Raw genomic sequence first — 20890 nt, forward strand, 5'->3', positions numbered from 1 at the left:
AATGGCAAGAGGAAATGTGGAAAAAAGGATTTGCATCCACAAAAAAGCATGGGTGTAGCTTGCTTGTTAGGGCGGTTACTACCCCGAATCAATTAAGCTCGATACTTCACTTGGAATACATATCCAGCGCAGCTCACTGCTTCAACGGCAGGGGGGAATGAAGTAAAGAGGATTATATTCAGACAACCAACAAGGACTGAATTGCACAGGCAGGGTAAACAAGCGTAGGAGTAGCTTGCTTATTACGGCGGTTACTATCCCAAACCAATTAGCTAGATACTTCACTCAGATGGAGCTCCAGCACTGCTGTCTGCATCGTTGGTGGGGGTGGAAGCGAATTGGAACCAAAAAGTTACAAATAAGGGCCCTGACCTCACTGGTCAGAGTAACAGATAATTATGAAAAAAATAGGTGTGAAAGCTTGCTGGGCAGACTGGATGGGCCATTTGGTCTTCTTCTGCCGTTACTTCTTTGTTTCTATATAGGGTCCCTCCCTCTTTCATACATACCCACACAAACTTCCTTTCTCACAGGACAAGCAGGATGGTAATCCTCACATATGGGTGACATCATCAGGATGGAGCCCAATCACGGAAAACTTCTGTCAAAGTTTCCAGAACTTTGACTGGCCCCTACTGGGCATGCCCAGCATGGCACTAACCCTGCAGCCAGCAGAGGTCCCCCTTCAGTCTTCTTTTTTCCACTCAGCAGTAGCCTCGCGGTAAAGGAGCTCTGAAGAGATTCCTGACAGGAATTTTCCTCACGGAATTATTTAAAGTTAAATTGCCCTACAGGGGTCCCTCCTCTAACTTTTCTCTGACCGCGGTACTCCTGTAAGTTTTTACCCGTTTTCCGATTACCATTGAGTTTGGCCCTTGCGGCCTACTGGCCATAGACCGTACTGCGGCTCGATTTTTTTCAATGGCCATGGTGTCGGGGTTCCATCAGTGCCCGGACTGTACTCGCACCATGTCTATCACAGACCCCCATGGAGTCTGCGTAATGTGTTTAGGCCGTGAGCATGATGTCCTGACTTGCACCAAATGTGCCCTTTTGACACCAAAAGGTCGCAAAGCCAGAATGGAGAAGATGGAACTCCTCTTCTGTGCTCAAACCCTGACTCCGTCCATTGCATCAAGGTCGTCGGAACTGGCACCATCGACTTCACGCCAGCATCGACCATCGACTGGTGACCGACCACCATCGACGTCTTCAGGGCCATCGACACCCTCTACTCCCCCTCAGGATCTAGGGGATCGCAGGGAAAAACATCGACATCGTAAGACTCGGACCATCAAGGGAGTGAAATCATCGACCTCGCCACCGTCCGAGCCACTGTCGAAGAAGCCCCGTCCAGGAAAGGCACCGACCATTCCTGCGACCGGGTCACCGAGGCAACCCTCACCCGATCGGGGTATGGGAGCCGCAATTCTGCTTGTAAAGGTGGTCCGTCCGGCTATGCCTCTGCCTCCCTCTTCTGTTCCGGAGCCAGGGCTGCTTACTCCAGGTCTCCGAGAAGAACTGGACCGGGTGGTTCAGGAGGCCATCGAAAAGGCGATGCAACGTCTCCAGGTCCCTCTGGCACTGGCACCGATTGTGGAACCTGTCATCGACCCGATTTCAGCAGCGCTGGCACCGCTGCTATCCAGAATGGAAGCGCTGATGACCGCCCTTCCTCCGATGGATCCTGGGTCTCTGATGCCTCTGATGCCCTCCCCGATGACAGCTTCATCAGGAGGAGAAACACCGTTCTGCATCCCTCTATCAGGTGTGTTGCCTCAGCCATCGATGCCGATGCGTCCCTCGCCATTGATTCATCTATCGATGCCGATACGTTTGTCGGCGCCACCGAGTCATCCATCAATGCCCTCAATGCCTGCACCGGTGCCTTCGATGCCATCATCGGTGATTCTTCCGATTTTTTCGGAGCCTAGACCAGGACCCTCAGATATCCAACTTCCTTCACTTCCTAAAGGACAGTCTGCTGATCATCACTAGGGGTGATGATACTTCAGATACCGATGTCTTACCTTCACCACCTTCTCCCACTGAAAGTAGAAAGCGTTCTCCTCCAGAGGACCTCTCGTTCATAAGTTTTGTGAAGGAAGTGTCTGAGTTTGTTCCCTTTCAACTACAGACAGAACAGGATGGTAGACACCAGATGATGGAGTTACTCCAATTCCTGGATGCCCCCAATGTCATCACCTCTATTCCTGTTCATCAGGTCCTTCTTGATCTCCTCAAAAAGAACTGGGAAAACCCTGGATCAATTGCTCCAGTACATAGGAAGGCTGACACTACTTATTTAGTTCAGTCCCCAGGTTTCCAAAAATCCCAGCTTGACCACCACTCAGTTGTGGTAGAGTCTGCACAAAAGAAGGCAAAAAGGTCAAAACTCCACTCGTCTACCCCACCTGCTAAGGAACAAAAATTCCTAGACAACATTGGTCGACGAGTATTCCAAGGGGCCATGCTCATCTCCCAAATTGCTGCCTATCAGCTTTATATGACCCAATATAATAGGGTCATCTTTAAGCAGATACAGGACTTCTCCGGGTCCCTTCCAGAAGAATTCCAAGACCAGCTACAAACCCTTGTAAACAAAGGATTTGAGGCAGGCAAGCATGAGATTCGAACATCTTATGACATTTTTGATACCTCTACCAGAGTGTCTGCAGCAGCTATTTCGGCAAGACGGTGGGCCTGGCTCAAGTTATTTTACTCCCCTTTTTCCCATCCCCCTTCCTTCTATTTTATCAATCACTACACTCTTTCCCATCCCTCTCTTGTTTCTCCCTCTTCTCAACCCCCAATCTTTCATTGATTTTTAACATATTTGATAATTATATTTTGTAATACATATCCCATTTTTTCCCCTCATTTGTTATATTTATTACATTGTATCCATTTTTTAGTTAAAATTGTTATATGTAAACCGACGTGATGGCATTGCTGAATATCGGTATATAAAAGCAAATAAAATAAATAAATAAGTCTTCTGACCTCCGCCCAGAAGTGCAAGACCGGTTATCCAACCTACCATGTATCGGAGATAATCTGTTTGGAGAACAGATCCAACGAATGGTGGCCGAATTAAAAGACCACCATGAGACTCTCAAACAGCTCTCTTCAATGCCTTCCGACTTCTCCTCAAAGCAGCCCTTCAGGAAGGACTCTAAGAAGTTGTTCTACCGTCCAAGGAAGGCCTATCCGCCACCAGCAAGGTCCCGTGCTACCAGACCTTATCAAAAGCCTCAGCCTCGCCAGGCCCGGAAACAAAAACCACAAGCAGCTCCCCAGCCAGGACCGGCTTCGGGTTTTTGACTTCCGCTTGGAGAGCAGCAGCCAGATTCCTCTGCCAAGCATACCAGTGGGAGGTCGATTGTGCCACTTTCACAACATGTGGCAGTCAATCACGACAGACCAATGGGTATTGGCAATCATTGCTCAGGTTTACCATCTGAACTCTCACCCTGCCACCGGACTCCCCACCACTCCATTCTTCTGGATCAAGAGGTCTCCCTCCTTGTCCAGTCAAAAGCAATAGAACCCGTTCCGCACTCGCAGCAAAGCCTAGGGTTCTATTCCCGGTACTTTCTGACCCCAAAAAATCGGGGGGTGTTCATCCAATTCTGGACCTACGTGCTCTCAACAAGTACCTCCAGCTGTAAAAGTTCAAGATGGTAACCTTGGGATCGCTTCTACCTCTTCTACAAAGAGGAGACTGGCTCTGCTCTCTGGACCTCCAGGACGCATACACCCACGTTGCGATAACTCCAACTCATCGCAAGTACCTGAGATTTTTAGTAGGCCCCAAGCACTATCAATACCGAGTGCTTCCGTTCGGCCTAGCGTCTGCACCACGAGTCTTTAACCAAATGTCTCGTAGTTGTCACAGCTTTCCTCAGGAAAGAAGGTGTTCACATCTACCCCTATCTGGACGACTGGTTAATCAGGGCTCCAACCCAGCAAACTGCTCGGTCGTCCCTCGAGTTGACTCTACACACTCTAATTTCACTAGGATTTCTCATCAATTACGAGAAATCCTATTTAGTCCCATCTCAAACCTTGTGGTTCATTGGGGCAGACTTGGACACCTTGCAGGCAAAGGCATTTTTACCTCAACAACGAGCACTAACTCTCGTGTCTCTCGCTCACCAGTTACAGTCTCAGAATACTGCAACAGCTCGCCAATTCCTTATCCTTCTAGGACACATGGCATCCTCAGTCCATGTCACACCAATGGCCCGCTTGGCCATGAGACTCAATCATTGGATTCTGAGGTCACAATGGATTCAAGCTATTCAGCCTCTGACCATTGTCCACATCTCCGACGCACTCCGTCTGTCTCTCTGGAAAAATCAGACCAATCTCCTCCAGGGATTGCCCTTTCAAATGCCAGATCCTCAAGTCATTCTCACCACCGATGCTTCTAACCTCGGGTGGGAAGCCCACATGGCCGATCTACAGACACAAGGATCTTGGTCTCCAGAGAAAGCCAAACACCAGATAAATTTCCTGGAGCTTCGAGCAATGCGATATGCTCTCAAGGCTTTTCAGGATTGCCTTTCCAATCAAGTCATCCTGATTCAGACCGACAACCAGGTGGCCATGTGGTACATCAACAAGCAGGGAGGTACAGGCTCCTTCCTTCTGTGTCAGGAAGCTGCGCAGATTTATGCAGAAGAAGCTCTCTCCCACTCGATTGTACCTCAGGGCCACCTACTTGCCGGGAGTGGACAATGTTCTAGCAGATAAGCTGAGTCGCGTCTTCCAACAGCACGAGTGGTCTCTCAACCCCTCGGTAGTGAACTCCATCTTCCAACAGTGGTGATATCCTCAGACAGACTTCTTTGCGTCCCCTCAGAACCACAAAGTGGACAATTACTGCTCCCTCATTCGCAGCAAACGCTCTCAGCTCAGAGCTGCATTCTCCCTCTCATGGGCAACTGGTCTGCTTTATGCATTCCCTCCACTTCCTCTTCTCTCGAAGACTCTCGTGAAGCTACGTCAGGACAAGGGAACCATGATCCTGATAGCACCCCACTGGCCACGCCAAGTGTGGTTTCCAATACTACAGGATCTTTCCATCCGCAGGCACATTCCCTTGGGAAAGGATCCGCTGCTGATCACTCAAAACAACGGGAGCCTACGCCATCCCAATCCTCAGGCCTTGTCCCTGACGGCATGGATGTTAAAAGGTTAATCCTTCAACCACTTAACCTTTCAGATCCAGTTTCCCGGGTCTTGATTGCTTCACGGAAGCCTTCCACGAGAAAATCTTACTCCTATAAATGGAAAAGGTTTACATTATGGTGCGCTTCTCAGTCCCTTGATCCCTTTTCCTGTCCAATCCCAAAGTTTTTGGACTATCTCTGGCATCTGTCAGAGTCGGGTCTCAAGACATCGTCCATCAGAATGCTTGTCAGTGCGGTAGCTGCCTTCCATAAAGGTTTCGGGGATATCCCTATATTAGTACAACCCCTTGTAATATGCTTTCTGAAGGGCTTGTTCCACATCAAGTCACCTTTACGTCCTCCGGCTCCTTCTTGGGACCTTAATTTGGTTCTCAGTCGGCTCATGAAACCACCATTCAAGCCTCTTCACTCTTGTGACTTAAAATATCTCACATGGAAAGTGATTTTCCTTTTGGCTCTCACTTCAGCTCGCAGGGTTAGTGAGTTACAGGTCCTAGTTACCTATCCGCCTTACACTAAACTCCTGCAGGACCGGGCAGTACTCTGCACTCACCCTAAATTTTTACCTAAGGGAGTTTCGGAGTTTCACATTAATCAATCCATCATACTACCTACCTTCTTTCCCAGGCCCCATTCCAATCCAGGGGAACAGGCTCTGCATACCGTTGACTGCAAACAGGCTCTAGCTTTTTATCTAGACCGTACAGTTGCCCACAGGACGAGCACTCAGCTATTCATCTCGTTCCACCTCAACAAATTAGGGCAACCTGTGGGTAAGCAGACTCTCTCCTCCTGGTTAGCGGACTGCATATCTTTTTGCTATCAGCAAGCAGGCATTCCTTTTCAAGACCGTTTTAAAGCACACTCTGTGAGGGCCATGGCGACTTCAGTAGCACACCTACGATCGGTGCCACTTCCTGACATTTGCAGGGCTGCCACCTGGAGTTCTCTCCATACCTTCACAGCCCACTATTGCTTGGACAAAGCCGGAAGACAAGATTCCATCTTAGGCCAGTCTGTCCTGCGTAACCTGTTTCCAACGTAACGTACCAACACCCTTCCGTCTGCCCGGTGGGGTTCAGGATGCCCTCTACCAAATTCCACCCCAGTTGTTGTGCCTGTTGCACGCCTTTGGGTACATTTGGAGCATGTCCGGACATCCTCAGCTCGGTACTCACCCATATGCGAGGACTACAATTCTGCTTGTCCTGTGAGAAAGCAAATGTTGCTTACCTGTAACAGGTGTTCTCACAGGACAGCAGGATGTTAGTCCTCACGAAACCCACCCGCCACCCCGCGGTGTTGGGTTCGTAACATTTTATTGCTTTATTTTTCGGCACTGCCTGTAGCTTTCAAATAAGACTGAAGGGAGACCCCTGCTGGCTGCAGGGTTAGTGCCATGCCGAGCATGCCCAGTAGGGGCATGCCCGGCAGAAGTTTTCCGTGTATAGACCCGAAATCATATGAGTCCCTGAGGAAGCCCCTGATAATAGGGGTGAAACGAAGATATCATTTGTCGGACACATCGAGTATATCGTCATGACTAAATGAACGTGGATATATCGGATACATTGTGATGACCAATGAACATACTACAGTGATAATCAATAATGATACATGGAATGTGAACTATATGAAGTCAAAGAAGAAGATATAGTGGTTATAACTAAGATTTGATATTTCAGTGGATTTAAACTTTGTACTGTTAAATATTCAGTTTTCAGTTAAATAAGCGCCTTTATTGCAAAAACAATATATGTTAATTCAATTAATCTCAATTTAACATCTCGAATGAACACCTGTTATTTTAATTGGGTTGTATGAATGTGTGAGTGTGCTAGCTTAGTTTTAAATGGCTATGTAGGTATATATGTGGATATTTACAATAAATATTACATAGGTTAAACATGTTGTCTCTCTAAATTTGTGGTTTAGTCTTTACTGTGATATTCTTTTTTAAGTGTGAAAAATGCAACACGGAGGTGGAAATCATAACATGACAGACAGTACATGAACCACATTTGGTGTGACCGATGTTCTGAATATTTGGATAAACAGAAGAATCGGAGTGAACCAATTGGTCTTTGAGATTAGCCCCTTGGGTATAAGTAAACCTCGGAGTCTTCTGTAATTCATCATGTAATTGTACAATGTGCCAATTATCTGCGATAATTTTCTTCATTTTTTTGTGCCATAGAGGAGAATGGTAAAACGTAAGTAAGTACCTCTTTGTTATCCTCTGATCGTGGTAAAAACAGCCACTCACGATGTGTATATTTGGCTCTGGTATATGCTCGTTTTATGCACCTTGGGGGATACCCTCTCGACTGAAACCTTTCACTCAACGGTTTAGCTTGATGTTGAAATTCAGGTAGGGTGGTGCATAGCCGTCGAATCCGGAAGAATTGACTGGTAGGTAAATTCTCTTTCAATGAGCGAGGGTGAGCGCTAGTAAAGTGAAGCAAAGTATTGCTCGCTATTGCTTTGCTATATAATGTGGTGACAAAACCCTCATTGGTTTTGGCCGTGAATTTCAGATGAGTGTTACAATTATTTAACCAACTGTCAAATTGATGAAACTCTTCAAAAGTGCCAGTCCACAACATCAGGATGTCATCTATATAATGCTTCCATGCTGTTATATGTTGTGCAAAAGGATTATTAGAGTAAATCCACTGATCTTCAAACCAGCCCATATACAGATTAGCTATGTCTGGGGCCAGTGTAGCCCCCATAGCCGTGCCACAAATTTGCTGAAAAGAATTCTCCTTCCCAGGCAAAAAAATTTTTTGTCAAAGCTATCCTCATCAAGGCTTGTAAGAAATCTGAAGGTATCCTATGAGGCCTTGGTCTCTTCTCAAAATAGTCAAAGCTTCTTAATAGCGTCTTCCTGCGGAATATTCGTGTATAGTGCTTCCACGTCCAGTGTTGCCAAAAATATGGTACTGGAGTGTAATTGATAATTGTCCAAAAACTGTATCATCTGTTGGGAGTCTCTGATATACGATTTCAACTCGCGAACACGTGGAGCTAAAAATACATCCAAAAATCTCGAAAGGGGTTCAAGTAAAGAACCTCTACTAGACACGATCGCTCGTCCAGGAGGGTGAGTAATGTCTTTGTGTATTTTGGGAAGGATATAAAACACTGGAACCGGAGCAGATATGCGTAGTAAGAACACTGCCTCATATGATGTAAGAAAGCCCAGTTCCATGCCTTCTTTCACTATGGATTCTCTCTCACCTAAAATGGATTCAGTGGGATTACTTAATAATTTCTGATAAAAGGGTCGATCTTGTAGTTGTCGTTGAATTTCTGCGGTATATTGGGAGCGATCTAGAAGAACTCTCTTACCTCCCTTATCTGCGGGCTTAATCACTAAATCATCATTTTGTCGTAATGTTTTGAGGGCCAAGGCTTCTGATCTAGTCAGATTTGAAAAAGGCCGCTTGTCTGAAAAAACTGATCTTAGATCTTTCAATACTTTTTGGTGAAAGGTACTTATGACAGCGTCAGATGGGCCTGGTGGAACCCATACTATTAACCACTCTCAACTTAGCATTATTATCTATTGTTTCTTATTTTTTCTCCTTTTAACCACTTATACATTACTTTAGCAACACATAGAGATTTGTCGTGATAGTTTCCTGACTCTAAATCTAAGATTTCCACCAGTGATGCCTCTCTTTTTCAACCTCCTTCCCCCATTGTTTTTCCCATGCCATGAGGGTGGCAGAGGAGGTACAGCAGGTAAAAGCACTGCACTATTATGCCTCTTCTGGTGGGAGGGAGGATGGCGAGTTGGGGGTTGGGAAGAGATCATACCATAACTGAATCCTTCAGCCAACTGCAGGAAGCAGGGCTATCGTGAGGGGATTGGGAGGAGGAGAGGCATTGGGCGATAGGGGGTACTAAAAAAAAAAAAAAGGTTTGTTTCATTTCCCTCTTGTTTCGGGAGTGGGCCATTTCGGCTCCACCCCCAGACTGATTTTTGTTTAATTTTTACAAAAAAATAAATCTAAACAGAATCCACCCCAAGCCTCCCTGTTTATTAAAAGTCCCCCCCCCCCTCACCGAGCCTCCAGGACTCACCAAAATGTCTCTGGTGGTCTAGTGAGAGTCCAGGAATGACTTCCCATTCCCAGTCCTGGTGACTGCTGTTATTCAAAATGATGTGGGCTGACCTTTGCCCCTATCATGTGACCCAGGCTACCAGTGCCTTGGGCAGCCCTAATCACATGATAGGGGCAATGGGCGGTGATCACCTTTTTTCAATATGGTGTCCTGGGGGCTTGGGGGGAGTGAATATTTTAATGAACTGGAAGGGTTGAGGCAAATCCTATGATTTTTTTTTAATAAAATATTGCTTTTTCAGCCCACCCCCACAAAAAAACAAAACCACATGAAATTGTGGGGTTTTTCTAATGTTTTTCTTAAATCACAAAATGAAATAGTAAATACCAATAATATTTCCTATTTAATTTCAAATGAATGCTCACTCCTACTGGATGGTTTCCCTATTTTCCCCAACTCCCTCTGAAAGAATGGCCCTGCCTCTGAGTAAGGACATCTTTGTTTCTAGAAAAAGAATGGCCCGTATGAAACCACACAGTTTATTCATCTAAATCAGGGGTGGTGAACTCCGGTCCTCCAGAGCCACAAACAGGCCAGGTTTTCAGGATATTCATTATGGTTATCCTGAAAACCTGGCCTGTTTGCCTTCCCGTAAAGAAGCTGAAATATGTGAGAAACAGATCAGGCGTGGCCAAGTCCGGTCCTCCAGAGCCTCAAACGGGTCAGGATATTCATTATGGATGTCCTGAAAACCTGGCCTGTTTGTGGCTCTGGAGGCAACAGTCCTGTTTTATTTGGCATTCCTGATTTTTGAAACTGACTTGTTTGTTGGGAGTGGAAGGCAGTGTTGGCTTCCCCTTGCCTCACTCATATCCACTCTCACTTATACTCATTAAGGTTAGGTTTGGAGATTTAGTTTGGGTTCAGGTAGGGTTTAGAGCGGGACCCCCCCCAGGAGATGCAGCATGAATACGCATGAGATACATTTGCATACCATGGAGTCTCACTCTATGAACATGTATCTGATGCATATTTATTGTGGCTAACCTGTGGTCCCCAGGCCGGGTTTGGGAGCCCTGCTTGAGAGGTTAGGATACCTCATTTGCCAGTTTGCTTTTCTTTCTGCATTTATTTTTCTGGCTCCTGCCTAGATTTGATCTCCTTCCTTCCCAGAGAACCTTTTTATTTTTTAAGAACATAAGAAAATGCCATACTGGGTCAGACCAAGGGTCCATCAAGCCCAGCATCCTGTTTCCAACAGTGGCCAATCCAGGCCGTAAAAACCTCCTCTCTTGTGTTTTGGGAAGCTCGGGCATGGAGGACTGCTTAGCTGCATCAGAAGTCCTGATCCCTGGCTGCGCTCCCATGTCTCCTGCCAGAGCAGCCCTGATCCAGCACGTGTCCTTGTTGGGTGATGTTATTGCCTCGTTTATTTCATTACTCAGTCCCTGTGTTTGGTTTTCCTTTTTTTGAAGCACAGGTATTTTAATTTATTTTTCAGCTTTATATTAGATTAAATTTCGTTTCTTGACATCTGCCCTATTTCAACCTTTACAAATTGTTATTCTCCTGATATCTCCCTACCAGCATCTTGGCCCTTGTTATTTCTTCTACCAGCCTAATGCTTAGAGCTTTGCTTACTTTATTTTTTTTTTTTGGACTAGGGCTATATTATTCTTGGTTGCATGGCTTAATTTTTATTCTAAACAACAGAAGTTTAGCACAAACATAAAACGAAGAAAATGGAAGCAAAGCATTCTTAAAACATGTCTTTTGTATGGCTTTACAATTGCCCCTTCCTTCCCTGGGATTTTCATGGGGTTTGTCTGCAAGAAGCGATGACCTTCCTCCAAACTTACAGACGCTGCTGTTCCCAGGGAGAACCAGAAGGATGGGAATCTTTCCTGGTATTGCTTGATCTGTTACAGCCCTGTTAGATGGGGGGGGAAGCAGAGAGAACACATGTGATTAACAGCAAAGATACCGCTGAGGATCATTCATTTCTTCCCCTTCTCTTTTTCTCCTGTCCTCTCCATTTTTAAATGCCGTTACCTGAGGAAAAAGCAGATTAAGAGGGCTGACTCTCTGGTTAGTTACACAAGAACATTAGTTTTGCCTTACTGGGTCAGACCAAAGGTCAATCAAGCCCAGTATCCTATATCCAGCAGTGGCCAATCCAGATCACAAGTCCCTTGCAGGATTCAAAAAGGTTGATAAATTCCATGCTGCTTCTCCCAAGGACAAGCAGTGGATTTCCCCAAGTCCACCTTAATAATGGTTTATGGACTTTTCTTCCAGGAACTTGTGAAACCTTCTTTAAACCCAGCTACACTAACAGCTTTTACCACATCATCCACCAACAAATTCTGGAGTTTAATTGTGCGTTAATATTTTCTCCTATTTGTCTAAAATGTGTTACCTAGTCATTTCATTGCATGTCCCCTAGGCTTTGTAGTTTTTGAAAGAGTAAGCAACCAATTTGCATCTACTCCTTCTACTCCACTAGCAGGACCCCCCCCCCCCCCCCCTTGCTGACACCTCTGGAAACGTAGAGAGATGAAGTGAGTCAATGGCAGAGGGGAACTGTGGACTCTGTTTCCCTTGAGACTTCTCTGAAGTCATAGTTCAGTGCCCTCCCCACTTGGCTGCTCCTCCTCCTGTTCCTCTCTGCAAAATGTTCCTCCCAGAATTGCCACTGAGACTGATTTAGAGAGGCCTGCATATTTATTCAAAAGGATTTATGCACATAAACCAGGGTTTTATGTGCGTAAATGGCCCTTTAAAATTACCTGTGGAGGGGGGGTGCTGAGCAAGTAAAAGTACACACAAGAGTGCACATTTCAGAGAGGCATTCTGGGAGGGAGATATAAATATACATGCAGAAGGTTACACCTGCTGCCAGGCAGTGAAAGTTTGTGCATGGATGGCGGCACTGGCTCCAAGCACATCCGCACAGATTTATGGGAACACATCTGCTTTGAAAATTCGGGCTACAGTCTGTAAGTAAAACATACCCACACTCTTTAGCCTAAGCAAGCTGTTTGACAATGACCCTCCCCATGTATTATTTACTTAATTTTCATATTTCGCCTATTACAATGATTGTAAATGGATTGCATTAAAAATATAGTAATGCAGCATATATCACGGGGATTACAAATTCCTTACCCTACCCAAAAGATGGGAGTTCAATGGAAATTAACAACATCAAGATTCAAAGAATATCCAATTCACATAAAATAATAAAAGAAAATGTTAAAGCTCCACTAATGCTCCCCCAGAATAAGTCCAGCTCTCAAATAGTCACAAGTAAAATCAGCCATTCCAGAAGTTCCTAATTTACAGTTATATGCAAAAGTCGATGCCCACCTGATCAAACTATTAGGATCATTCATCAAAATGCATTATGTGTCAACTCCATAACACATGTGAAAAGTATAGTAGTGCACGGCGCGAATGCAAATTTTTGAGAGGGTGGAATCGGGGGAGGAGTTTGGGTGGGTTTTAGTTAAATTAGGGGCCATATTGCACCCTAACACATGCTATCTCATGGTTTTAATGCCGGAAATAACTACACCTTTTCCCCTGGTGTTAAGCTGTGTGATATGGCCATTTTGGACATATCACACAGCTTAACACAATTTGCAATAAATTTTTGGAATAGCATTTTGGCCATTTCTGGGCTTGTTTGGGGGGGGGGGGGTGAAGAGAGGGAGAGAGAGAACCTCTCGGGAGGCCCTCACTGTATACATCTATTTATCTCTCTATAGGAGGGCCACCTGATAGGTCAAGGGGAGATGTTGGTGGTGGTGGTGGTTTAGGGGCCAGTTTTGCATATAGAGGGAGATGTATGAACTCTCTCACTCTAGCTATGACTCCAAATGATATCAAATCTTCAGCAAGGTGAACTGTGCTGTTCGCATGTCTCACTCTACATGCAAAACTGGCCCCTAAACCACCACTAACACCTCACTTCGACCTATCCGGTAGCCCTCCTATAGAGAGATAAATACTTAACTACTATGAGGGCCTTGTAGATGGTCTCTCTCTCTCCCACACAGGACCTGAAAAATAGGGATTCTCACAGAACATGGTAAGTTTACCGCGCTGTGTGGTAAGTTACAAATTTCCATAAACTTGCTCCTTTTTCATAACATATGCATTAACATTTTTGATACATGATGGGATATATGTTTCGATGAATCTTTAAGTGAAGAGAAGTTCATACAACTCTTAATGTACTTAAGTTTATGAACTTAATGTAGTTCATAAACAACCTCTTTTTACAACTTTAATGCAACATTACTATTTGCTTACTAATTTTAACAGATTTGAAAATAATTTTAAAAAATGAATGTGGCATGTGCATAGGTTTGAACACCCTGCCATATGAATCATTATTGTTTATTTTACAAAGGTGTTAATAAGGCTCGAAAATGTGACTGACTTCTTAGGTTTTCAATTAGTCAGTTAAAGAATTCCACAGTTTAAGAAATATTCTGACCATTCTAATTTCTCAGTTTGTGATTGTTCTGTTTACTTTCAATAGCCATGGGCTCCTCTAAGCAGCTGTCTGAGCATTTGAAAATCAAAATAATTCAATCTTAGGAAGCAGGGGAGGGGGTGAAATTGAAGTGGATGCATTACAATAGAAAGCAATGTCTCCATTTCCTTCTCCCTATGTGCTGCAAGGGAGGATTACTATTACTTACTGTCAGCATCTCAACTAGTCATCTAACAAGGCCATCAAAAAAAGGAGACTTTACCCTGCTAAGAGAGCATCTTCCTCTTTGTTGGTGACTTTCCTGTAACCTCCTGCAGAGTGATAAATCAAGGTGTTGCAGGGAAGCTGCTTTGGTCTGATACAGACCCACTTCTCCCCAGTTCTGGGGTCAGTGTATTCACATACAGGTCTCTCCAGGATTTGCAGGTTACATTCCGTTCTCTCTGCAGTCCCGTTCTTCTGGAAATATCCATAGAAATAGACCTTATCTGTCCTGGTGTCTCTGAGTCTTTTCATGATCTGGACGGCCTCGCTGGAATGTATGAGCCGGATAGAAACCTCCACATCCCCAGGCCACAGCAGCCGGAAGGTGATGGTGTAGGTCCCATTCTGGTGATCTCGCATGGACCCCGTCACACCAGCCTTCAGTTCGGGGGAATGGAGTTTGGCCCGGAAGAAATCGCCTCCGTAGCTCTTTGGTCTCTTCTGGTGGTCTCTCGCGGTTAGCAGCAGCTCCAGGGTCTCTCCGACAGAATAGTGGGCTCTGGGATTCAGGATCTGGTAGTCACAGTTCTGAGCACTTGTGGATGAGTTAAAACTCAGTGTCCCCCGGGGTTCTGGCCACGCTATCAGCTCCTTCAGCATCTTCACTTCCTCAGAGTCATGCCAGGGAGTTGTCATAGTTGGGGACAGAGTCAAGGAAGGAATACTGATGGAAGTGATAGGAAAGATATTCGATTCCTGATTCTTTTCCCATAACCCGTATATAACCTGAAAAGAAACAAAGAATAAACCAGCTGTTAGTATTCAAGACTGTTGCCAATGCTGTTGCTATCCTTAGGTAGTTTTCAGACTCCCACACAGGTGGCTCTGAAGATTTTTTTTATGTAAGTGTGGCTGCCAAGCACCTATTGTATGCCCTCAACAAATGAAAAACATTTTCTCAACAATGAAACTCTTTTTGGTTTGCCTAAACTCACAGAATATAAATACATTCTGACATCTGAAGGCTGTAGAGGTCTTGGAGATGAAGGCACAGAAAGTATTGATCAGTCACTTGAGCTCATGGTTTACTTTTTTCAGAAATGTGAAAACCTTGCATATTTACATAAGAAGTTTCCATACTGGATCAGACTGAGGGTCCATCAAGCCCAGCATCCTGTTTCCAACAGGGGCCAAGCCAGATCACAAGAACCTGGCAGGATCCTAAATAGTAAATCTCATGCAGCTAATACCCAGGGAGGCATTAGTAGCATGGAAAGTTTAGCAAGTTTTGAATGTGGGACGCGCTTAACTCGCCCTGGCACGGAATCTGTGCAAGATTTGGAACAGAATTCTGCATGGAAATAAAGGTCACACAAACAAAAGCCATGCAAAAGGGACAGCTTTGTATTGGACTAACCTGATACATTTCTTGACTAGCTTAGTTTTCAGGAGTTAACATTCCCTTCCTTTTTTTTTTTGTTTCTTTGATCTTTATTTTTGGGCACTCAAATGGGCTAACACTTTAGCCACCATGAACAGGGGAATTGGTCAGGCCAACAGTTTCAAATCGATTGGGTTGAGTTTGGGGGTTTTTTGTTAACCTTGTGGTAAGTACCGGTATGTTAAATGGTCAAGAGACAGCTATTTTATATGCAAAAAGGTGAGGTAGCATTGGGCTCACTCAGCTATAGATACTGCAGACTCGGTAAGAAATTTCAAGCCATATTGCAGTGATGGTGATTGTATTAACCCACCTCCCCTTCCCTATCCTGTCCATGTTTTGCTTCCGAAGGATCCCTTGAACCCACTTTTAAACAGGGATGAACCAATCCAAGACTCAGGAACTGCACTAGATGAAAGCATGGAGCACAGGTTCCAGTTCACATACCAAACCCCCACCTCTGTTTGCCAGTCACCATTCAGAGGGGATGGTTGGACTACAGAACACTGGCAGCTCTGGCTGATCATCATTCCAATCAGCTTATTCTAGTGCCTCCCATTAGGCGTGTGCATGGAGAATATTTGTGTGTCGTTTTAATTGTTTTGTTTTTAAGCTTTCATTTTGTTCATTGCTTTTAGTGTGCACTATTTTTCACAAGATGCACAACACATTATTTTGCAAACAGCGTGCACTATAACATTTAGTACATAGTAGAGATGTGAATCGGATCCGATATCGGATCCGATTCACATCCGATATTGGATCCGATTCACATCTATAGAGATGTGAATCGGAACCAGAATCGGATCCGATATCGGATCCGATTCACATCCCTAGTACATAGTGCACACTGTAAAAATTAAATTAAAGCGTGCACCGAAATGAAACAAAATTGTTTTACTTTGTGTCATTTTGTTTTTTAAATGACAGCACAGCCCCACCTTCCACAACTTAAGGAGCATTTCCAAATTCAGAATACTTCCTGGTTTGTCTAATAATAGATTACCATGTTGTTTACAGACTGGGAAAGGATTACTGTATTTCTAGAAAGGAAAAAAACAGAGGAGACTTTGCAAGCACTGACAATTGGTTTGCAGAGATACCCAGTTCAGGGAGGTTTATTTATATTCCGCTTTTCGGCACTTCAGAGTGGATTACATTCAGGCATTTCAGGCCGGTCCTGGATTTTTGAAAACCACACTTCCACTCTCCATCCTGATGAATTCTGGCACCTGCCGCACTGATTTAAATTAAAGAAGCAGGGACTATAAATACTATAGGGTGGCCCATGGAAAAGTAGCCCTCCTCCAATACCAGTGCCAGGCAGGCTACTTTTATTTATTTTGTGCTTTTCTATACCGGCATTCACGGTTGGTCGTATCATGCCGGTTTACATTGAACAAGGGGTGAACAATGACAGTATAACATACAAAACTATACCATGAGCATATACAGTACAAAACTATAACAAGTGCAAAGAAAGATGAAGTTACAATAAAACAGGGGTGATTTGAACTGGGAGTAGAAGAAGAAGATGATAGCAGTTTAACATAAGTGGTAGAAAGTTGCAGTAACTAGTGATGTCTGGATCAGTTTGAAGGAGGACAAATCAGTAAGGGTCCGGAAAGGCTTGCTTGAACAGCCATGTTTTAAGTCTTTTTCTGAAGGTTAGAAGGCAAGGTTCCTGTTGTAATTCTAGGGGGATAGAGTTCCATAGTGAGGGTCCTGCTGTGGAGAAGACCCAATCTCTCAATGTTATATGTTGGGTGGCTTTGGCGTGTGGTACTTGTAGATATTCTCTGTAAACGTCTCTAATGGGTCTGGAGGAGGAGTGTTTTTTGAGAGTTATTTGTAGATGGAGTGGAGCAAGACCATGGATAGATTTGTAGATTGTGGTGAGGGACTTATGGATTATTCTGTAGTGGATTGGCAACCAATGCAGGTCTTTGAGGACGGGAGTAATGTGGTCTCTTCTCCTCTTGTTTGTTAATATTCTGGCTGCAGTGTTCTGGATCATTTGGAGAGGTTTAGTATGAGATGATGGGAGACCTAGTAAGATAGCGTTACAGTAGTCTATCTTAGCGAAGATTATTGCTTGCAGAACTGTTCTATAATCATGAAAATGAAAGAGGGGCTTTATTCTTTTTAGTACATGTAGTTTGTGGAAACAGTCTTTAGTTGTTTGGTTAATAAATGATTTTAGGTTTAGCCGGTTATCTATAGTAACTCCTAGGTCTCTTACTTTTGAGATTTGCAAGTTGGCTGGCGGGTTCATAGTGATGTTGCTATTTTCTGGAGAGATGAGCAGGAATTCGCTTTTTGATGAATTTAGAATTAAGTTTAAGCTGGAGAGTAGGCAGTTGATTTCTTGAAAACAGTCCCAGAATTCTAGAGTTTTAGTGATGGATTCTTTGATGGGGATTACGATCTGGACATCGTCGGCATATAGGAAGTGTTTTAGGTTCAATTTGTTTAACAACTGGCAAAGCGGGAGAAGGTAGATGTTAAAGAGAGTGGGTGAGAGTGAGGAGCCCTGCGGAACTCCTAGTGAGGAAGGGTACCGGTGGGATTCTTTGTTATGGATTCTAACCTTGAACCCTCTATTCTCTAGGAATGTCTTGAACCAGGTTAGTGCTGTTCCTGTAATGCCGATGTTCACCAGCTGGTTTAGTAGTGTGGCGTGGTTTATGGGGTCGAATGCTGCCGAGAGGTCCAGTAAGATCAATAGGAAGGCCTGTCCTTTGTCGAGGCCCATGGTGAGGTAGTCTGTCAAGGAGATGAGTAGGGATTCAGTACTTGAAGCTTTTCTGAATCCGTATTGAGTAGGGAATAGAATTTTGTGTTCTTCTATGTAGTCCAATAGTTGTGTGTTAACTAATTTCTCCATAACCTTGGAAATGAATGGAAGGTTGGAGATTGGACGGTAGCTGTTGGGATCTTTGGGGTCCAAGTTAGGACCATGGGCCTTTTCCATGGGCCACTCTGTACAATCACTGGATGTTAGTTCAAAAGCCAGCACTGGTCTAAAATCTCTCTCCTGGAACTAGTCAGCCCTGGGTGTAGGCATCAATGATTAACTTTGAATAAGAACATAAGAACATGCCATACTGGGTCAGATCAAGGGTCCATCAAGCCCAGCATCCTGTTTCCAACGGTGGCCAATCCAGGCCATAAGAACCTGGCAAGTACCCAAAAACTAAGTCTATTCCACGCTACTGTTGCTAGTAATAGCAGTGGCTATTTTCTAAGTCAACTAAATTAATAGCAGGTAATGGCCTTCTCCTCCAGGAACTTATCCAATCCTTTTTTAAACACAGCTACACTAACTGCACTAACCACATCCCCTGGCAACAAATTCCAGAGTTTAATTGTGCATTGAGTGAAAAAGAACTTTCTCCGATTAGTTTTAAATGTGCCACATGCTAACTTCATGGAGTGGCCCCTCGTCTTTCTATTATCCGAAAGAGTAAATAACTGATTCACATCTACCTGTTCTAAACCTGTCATGATTTTAAACATCTCTATCATAACCCCCCTCAGCCGGCTCTTCTCCAGGCTGAAAAGTCCTAACCTCTTTAGTCTTTCCTCATAGGGGAGCTGTTCCATTCCCCTTATCATTTTGGTTGCCCTTCTCTGTACCTTCTCCATCGCAACTATATCTTTTTTGAGATGCGGCGACCAGAATTGTACACAGTATTCAAGGTGTGGTCTCACCATGGAGCAATAGAGGCATTATGACATTTTCCGTTTTATTCACCATTCCCTTTCTAATAATTCTCAACATTCTGTTTGCTTTTTTGACTGCTGCAGCACACTGAACCGATGATTTCAACGTGTTATCCACTATGATGCCTAAATCTCTTTCTTGGGTGGTAGCACCTAATATGGAACCTAACATTGTGTAACTATAGCATGGGTTATTTTTCCCTATATGCATCACCTTGCACTTATCCACATTAAATTTCATCTGCCATTTGGATGCCCAATTTTCCAGTCTCACAAGGTCTTCCTGCAATTTATCACAATCTGCTTGTGATTTAACTACTCTGAACAATTTTGTGTCATCTGCAAATTTGATTATCTCACTCGTCGTATTTCTTTCCAGATCATTTATAAATATATTGAAAAGTACGGGTCCCAATACAGATCCATGAATCACTCCACTGCCCACTCCCTTCCACTGAGAATAAAAGCAAATAAGGGTTTGAAAAGCGGAAGGATTACAAAATGCAGATGTGACCTACTTCATGCAAAGACAGATGAGAAGTGGAGATTGGTAGGTGGAACAATGGAGAAGGGAACTGAAAGGAGAAAAGGGGAGGGGTAAAATCTGAATGGCTAGAGAGGAAGCGTTAAAGGCAGAAAAGAGGCTGTTTGGCTTCCTATTAGATCTACTGCCCCGGCAGTGGCTCCCATGATGTTAGGTTTACCCATCCTTATAAAACCTATGGTGATCTCATTATGTGTTCAGTTAGATTCTACCCTTCCTATGTTAAGGGAAGAAGTGAAGGAGATGGAGAGAGAGAAAAGAAATAGAAAATGTACAAGTGACCCTGGAAAAGGAGTTAGAGAAAGATCAATAAGAGGGAAGCAGAAAAAGATCAGGAAATAAATGTTTTTCTGGGTACTTGGCACAGAGATTAGACACTTCCAAAATGAAATGGGTAGGGACATGGTCCATATTCAGCTATTGAGGAACGTGGAAGCTTCTACCTGGGTGAAAGATATTCTGGCAGCTCCTATTTTGCAAGAAGTACAAAACTGAATACTACTTCATATTTTTATAGTGCTACTGGAGGAATGCAGTACTATTCAATGGTTATAAGTTCATGCCCCAAAGAGCTTACAGTCTAAGCAATGGGAGATAATGTAAGTCACGAGGTATACTAATGGAAGAGTGGGATTTGAACCTCAGCTTTCCCAGTGCTAATCACTAGGACTACTCTTTCACATTACTGACCCCTGCCTTGATGGTAAGAACATAAAGGCAACCATGCTGCATCCTATGAACCATATATATGCAGCTAAACAGAGTCCATCTGAGACAGACACAGAAATAGCAGAGATGTGGCATGCACAGTCCTCTGGGCTCCACCCCCCCAGTGTGGAAGCAGCAGAAAATGCTGTCTCATTCCCATCAAAAGCTTTTTAGGTGCACATTTGTAGGAAGCACCCTCATTTCCTCTGTGTCTTTTAGATAATTTAGAGATCACCATGTGGATTCTGTTTTGCTCCTGTTGCAAAACAATTGTTTGACTATTCTTCCTATGCTAAGAGCTTCTGCATTTAAAAGAAACTTCTGTCTGTCTTCAACAGCTAAACATGGCCCGCAACTTCAATGTCACTTTTGTTTCGGAAGTATCCGATCTCTACTCTGGTACATAGTCTACGGTTACATTCCCTTTTAAACTTGTCACATGGGGGGTGAGGAAGGATTATGAAGGGGGAGGAAAGTAGCTGTGGACTTTT

General features: G+C 44.1%; 1 protein-coding gene across 2 annotated transcripts in view; it reads right to left on the minus strand.

Annotated features, from left to right (window-relative positions):
• LOC115078126 (NXPE family member 3-like) overlaps positions 1 to 20890 on the minus strand; it is a 73723-nt gene that overhangs the window by 10055 nt on the left and 42778 nt on the right. For both annotated transcript variants that reach the window (XM_029580795.1, XM_029580794.1), the window contains exons 2-3: positions 14039 to 14766; positions 11132 to 11202 (exon numbers count right to left, since the gene is read on the minus strand). In XM_029580795.1, coding sequence (XP_029436655.1) covers positions 11132 to 11202; positions 14039 to 14766 — 799 coding nt within the window. The remainder of the gene's footprint in view (positions 1 to 11131; positions 11203 to 14038; positions 14767 to 20890) is intronic.

Source organism: Rhinatrema bivittatum, chromosome 16 (genome assembly GCF_901001135.1).
Source record: "Rhinatrema bivittatum chromosome 16, aRhiBiv1.1, whole genome shotgun sequence".
In the NCBI taxonomy this organism is placed as follows: Eukaryota; Metazoa; Chordata; class Amphibia; order Gymnophiona; family Rhinatrematidae; genus Rhinatrema; species Rhinatrema bivittatum.